Here is a 6,000-nt window from a genome sequence, read left to right as displayed (position 1 = left end):
CGCACTGAAAACATTGTAGGTGGTTAGGAATGTATGGTTGAAGAGAGGCAGATGAAAAAAGCAATGTAAACGTCAAAATTAGAGCAATGGTTGGTAGCACAATTCTATCCTTGCATGTGGGAGACATTCCACACAGCAGAAGTGGCTGGTGAAACCAATGAAAATCTCCAACTCTGAAATGTTCTTCAAATCCTTCCCAAACGACCACTTCTTGGAAGGAATTCTGAATAGTATGGTAGCTTCAGTTGGTATATCACAAATGGCCTTAAAATTCAGGAGACGTTCAGTGTGTTTTGGGGTAGATGTTTCCACCAAAATGTTCCCAGAATGTAGCTTCTTGATGGACTTGGAAGAACGAGCAATCCTCTCTAATCCCTTGGATGAAAAGTGAGATGTATGTCCCAAGGATTTGTGTGATAAAGAGTGGAAAATTAAAATTTGTGAGATTGGTTGTGATTGTGATGGTAATTTTGTATAAGAGTTGCCCATGCATTGTTGTTTACTAATTAGCTGGTTTTTTTATAATTTTTTTTGTAAACCCATCACACAGAGAGGAAGAATTAGTGCCCACTGACCCCACTCACCATAGAGTCCTATGAAGAGATGCATTAGAATGCCAAACAAGGACACTGTAGCAATGCCAGAGTTTCATGAGCACTAATGAGGTAAACTGAAAAGACAGAACCTTCCTCTAGGAGGCCACTTCACCATGTACAGGCATCTACACCAAGAGGATTTTGAATTATAAGGCAAATTTGTACATAAAAGTGTATTAACATTATACTGGATATATGGTAGATAATATAGGTGTTACTTCAGCAAGTTGAGTGAATAATGACTTATTTCTCATACAGTATATATACTTAGAGAGATTTTATAATTCTAGAATTACTCACTATTGTACATGTAAAATGCACAACCCAACTTAAGTTTTGGATTCTAATAATGTAATAATTAAAACTAAAAATCTTACCTTCTTTGCAATAATAATAATTATATTTTGAAATTGAAATCAAATAATTCTTGATGAAGAGAAGTCCACATGGAATAAAAAATGTATCTGAGAATGGCTGGTATGGGTATTAACACTTTTACTGATTAGGAGAGAACAACATTTTGACCTTCCTAGGTCATCTTCAGGTTAAGAAAGAGTGTTTGAATGTGACTGTTGATGGACACGTCTTAGGGATGAGAGAATAAATGGGTGTATTGGATTGTAGGGGCGTTGAAGGTAGATGTTAGGTTATTAATTAGTATAGGTATAAAGGTGTCCCTTTACATTTGTTTAATTTTGGTTTTAAATTATATAAACGTATAAGTAGGGCTTCTTTGATTTTGCATTTGTTTCCCTACTTAATATCTGGGTGTTTTCTATGGTTATGTTGTGTTTATTTGATTTGCAGTGTTCAAAAAGTGTGAAGGCGTTTTTATTGTTCTTTGAATCTAGTTTCCATTTTTCTGCTTGTTTCTCCAATATAGAAGTCGTGACAGTTGTTGCATTGTATTTTATAAATAATGTTGGTGTGGTGTTTGTCAGTGTAGTTTTTACATAGTATGGACTTTAGTTTTATACCTGTTGTTTGAATAAATTTGGTGTTTACTGGAATGCTGTGTTTTGTTATAACTTTTTTTTTTTTTTACAAATGTTGGTTATTTTTTTGCTGATGTCAGGAACATATGGTATGCAGCAGTATAAGGTTTTGTAATTTGCATCTTGGGATTTATTGTTGTTGGTCTAGGTGTGTGCATATAATTTTCCACGTTTTTTTGGATGAAGTGTTTTATTTTGTTGATTTAATCATTAATTTTATCAGGTGAACATAGTTTTGTAACTGTTTATTTAGTTTCTTAATATGTTGAGTTTTTGTTTTCTTTCATGTGCTGAGTCCCAGGGAATGTATAATCCAGTATGGATGATTTTTCTGTGGAAGGTTGAAACATTGTTCTCTCCTTATCAGTAAAAGTGTTAATACCCATACCAGCTGTTCTTTGATATATTGAAATCAGATAAATTTTGTAACTAAAATATCAAAAATCAGGAGAGTTTTTGTTTAGGGATATTTTTGTTGGTTACATGAATTTTGTTGGATTGAAAATGACATACGAATGCATTGAAACTCATGTTTGTAAAAACCTGTTGCTGTTCCCTAATAATTGATACAAATTTTAAATGAAGTCACTACAAATAAGCTGATTTAAACAATTTTAGGTAAATCAAATTATGCTACTACATTAACATCCCCATGTAGAAACAAGCAAGCATTTGTTGAATTCAAAACATTATTATTCATAATAAGTTTTACATAATTAGTAAATAAAACACTGATTAACAATATTAGTAATTTGTCTCACTTGGACAATATCATTCAATGCATTATGTGAGCAAACTAAAATTTAACAATTTAGATAGAGATAAGATTAGAAGATGGACAAGAATCTGGCAGGACATTTTGAAGTTCATCCAAATGAACCCAATTCAGCTGTTTGTTATTGATGGAAACGTTTCTCAGGCAGCCCTTGAAGTTGTCTTGAATCTGAAGCATTCCTTTATGTGCTCTCTCTGGAAAATACAAAATATAAAAGTAAGTCGTGTTTGCAAAATATCTTCACAAACAAGCCAAACCAAACCCAATACTTATTTTAAAACAAGCAAAATTTAGTTACAATTTGTGATAATCTTAAATAATGAGAAAACTATGTATTGTATGGAAAGTACATTAATATAAATGAAATTTACCAATCAATACAATGTGGTATTTTAATTTTAAAATAATGGTACATCATAGATAACGCATAAATACTTTCATGTACTGAAAAATTAATATTTTTTAATTTTAATCTGATCAGCATAACATGCTAAAAGTCCAGATCAGAGATTCCTAACGTTTAAGGTAAAGCCATATCTAATTCTGAACTACTGATTATATGAAAGGCAGTCATCAGTAGTATGCATAGTAGCAAAACTAATGCCATGTTTACAATAATTGCACAACTGAATATGAGAAGTTTTTTTAGCAACATATCACAGCTTAAATTCTAGATGGGTATGCTTAACTAATAACAATATGCAGTAGCCTAGGATTTCTCATCTACCGAGGAAAGTATACATATCCTATTATTTTATAACATGCACAAAAATGTACCTGGAAGCCCTCCAATGTACAGAGGATGATGAGAGTGGCTTGGTGTTGATTCACTCTTACTAACACCTGACTCTAAATCTTCTCTATCTACCTTCAAGCTGACAGTGTTCTCTTTGTATTCAACTGATATCTGATGCCACATGTTGTCACAGAGATCATACTTAGACATGAAAGATTTCATAGCCTGGATTGGCTCCATGTTTTTTCCAGTAGAAATGGTGACAATCACCTGTACAAAAGAAATGAGAATGTTAAATAAAGCTACAAATATTTACAACAAGTTTTCAAAACAACAGAAAAAAGGGAATTGTTTCACTATCTAAAACTTTGTACAAGTAATTTGTGGAAAATAAAAATAAATTATGATTAAGTCATTTAAATCAAAAATTTAATTTTAACTTTATTGTACACAGTATGGGAAAAACATTTTGCACTAGTTGTGAAACAGTAAGAGAATGTAGTAACACAACTATTACTTATGACTACAATGCACTAACCTTTCCATTATTAAGTTCTATGCTGAAGGAAGCAGCTCCAATTCCATCACTAAAACTCAGCAAAACAGCATTTAACTGGATAGTCTTAAATTCCAAGTATACATTCAAACTACTCCCCAAGTTAAAGTCTCTGTCTACAGAAATAAACAGATTTGTAGTTTATTGTGACAAAAGGAAAAAAAAAGGTTAATATTTCTGTGCGTTATGAAACAGCAAAATAAGAAAAAGTCATCCAATAATGTTGATATCATGTAGTTTTGGTTTCACTTCAAAGCAGCACTGAAAAGATATGTTTAAAACACGTCACTGATCAACAAAAAGAACCAAACCATAACTTGAGCATCAACAGATTTGACTTTACTGAATACAAACTACAACAATTTTTTTCGAAAGTAGGATACAAGTTAAAAAATTGAGTTTCTTAGCAAGTTCTAAACTATTATGCTTATCTTTAACTCTTACTAACTATATTACAAGAAAGGGACATGAAAGTGAAAACCACTTCATTCACTGTAGGTATATGGTTCGACTAAAATGCATATACATACAGTACAAGGTTAATGAAACCACAATGAATTGAAAAGAAATTACTTTTTTTGGTCTTTACTTTTTACGAGTTGTAACTCAAAAGTAAACACGTGATTAAAAACATGAATATTGGAATAATATGTTTGTTACAGTAATACAATCTACAGTAAGCTTAGGATGAATCTTAAGAGATGATTTTTTTTTTTTTTAATATAAGTCACTGGTTAAGAAAATTCAAACAGTTTCATAGATTTGTCAATATTCAGTAAAATTAACTATTTTACTACAAACCATGCATTTCATGTTGTTGTAAATAGTAGATGAATGCCTATTATTAGAAATGGTCAATGAGGTAAAGTTTGCTTAAAATGACTGAAGGAATGTTAATAAGGCTATCTTACACTGTTTCTAATTTTGAACTACTGACCAGAACAAAGGCAGCTAGCTAGTACTTAGGATAACAGCTAACTGTCAAATATTATAATTTACTCAAAGTTTAAAATGTGAGGAATATTTAGAGATTGCACAGATTCAAACCTGGTTTACCAGCTCCAAAATCCAAAGTTCTAAACATAGAACCAACCTATACCTTGCTTATATTTACAAGCAAACTTTATACAACTTCGAAATATAGTATCTTGGTTGAAGATGTTTTATGATCTGATCACTTCCAGACTATTATAGATTTCTAAACAGAGGTATATACAAATAACATTTCAAACTCTTCTTTTGTTTGCTACAAGTACATTAAAATTCCATTTGTATAGAAATGTAAGAAAAGTTACCAAAATCAAGATACACAGTAGCATGAAGTGCAACCAAAATCAAGATGCACAGTAGCATGAAGTGCAACCAAAATCAAAATACACAGTAGCATGAAGTGCAACCAAAATCAAAATACACAGTAGCATGAAGTGCAACCAAAATCAAGATACACAGTAGCATGAAGTGCAACCAAAATCAAGATACACAGTAGCATGAAGTGCAACCAAAATCAAGATACACAGTAGCATGAAGTGCAACCAAAATCAAGATACACAGTAGCATGAAGTGCAACCAAAATCAAGATACACAGTAGCATGAAGTGCAACCAAAATCAAGATACACAGTAGCATGAAGTGCAACCAAAATCAAGATACACAGTAGCATGAAGTGCAAACAAAACAACCTGCTACAGGAGATACCATGTTATTAACACGAACGATAGTTTGGTGATGTTTCACCCTGTCTGTTTTGAACTGTGGTAATAGAAACTATCACATATTTTCAGTGGATCTGTTCCATTGGACTCTAACTTCACATAAAAAAATTCATTTTCCACAACAATCCATTAACATACAACAACTCCAATTTGGATTTTCTTTTTTTCTTTGCACAAAAATACAGAAATTTTATTTGAAAAAATACACATTTAATTTTCATGAATTTTTTTCAAAGTTTGGACAATGATACAATTATTATTAAGAGTCATTTGGTTTAAATATAAGACATGCAAAGTTTTTAAACAAAAATTCTACAAACTTTTTGCACACACTCGTGCAAAACAGACATGGAGCTATTGATTTAATAGTTTTAAGAGCTTCACACCTAAGAGTGAAAGTGGACCATTTGTAGCTTTTGGTCATTTGGATTAAAGACAGCTGATTTAGAACAGGTTTTCAAAAAAAATTATACAAGTGGCTGGTTATTACGGATCATTAATTCCCAACTATTCAGCACAGATTTATTAAATTTTATGAAATTACCCTAATTGAAGGGCATTTAATGTCATGTGATACTAGCTTAAGCAATTAGCATAAATAATGATGCTTGATAAGGTTGTAGTAACTACA

General features: G+C 31.6%; 1 protein-coding gene across 1 annotated transcript in view; it reads right to left on the bottom strand.

Moving 5' to 3' along the window:
* Positions 1-2,402: 2,402 nt before the first annotated feature.
* Positions 2,403-6,000, bottom strand: part of LOC143228434 (laminin subunit alpha-1-like) — a 118,678-nt gene continuing 115,080 nt past the window's right edge. Inside the window, exons 64-66 of the mRNA XM_076459695.1 lie at positions 3,641-3,774; positions 3,144-3,372; positions 2,403-2,560 (exon numbers count right to left, since the gene is read on the bottom strand). Coding sequence (XP_076315810.1) covers positions 2,403-2,560; positions 3,144-3,372; positions 3,641-3,774 — 521 coding nt within the window. The remainder of the gene's footprint in view (positions 2,561-3,143; positions 3,373-3,640; positions 3,775-6,000) is intronic.

This window comes from Tachypleus tridentatus, chromosome 10, assembly GCF_004210375.1.
Source record: "Tachypleus tridentatus isolate NWPU-2018 chromosome 10, ASM421037v1, whole genome shotgun sequence".
Classification (NCBI taxonomy): domain Eukaryota; kingdom Metazoa; phylum Arthropoda; class Merostomata; order Xiphosura; family Limulidae; genus Tachypleus; species Tachypleus tridentatus.
The sequence above is the reverse complement of the archived record's forward strand: the minus strand, read 5'-3'. Positions and strand labels throughout refer to the sequence as shown.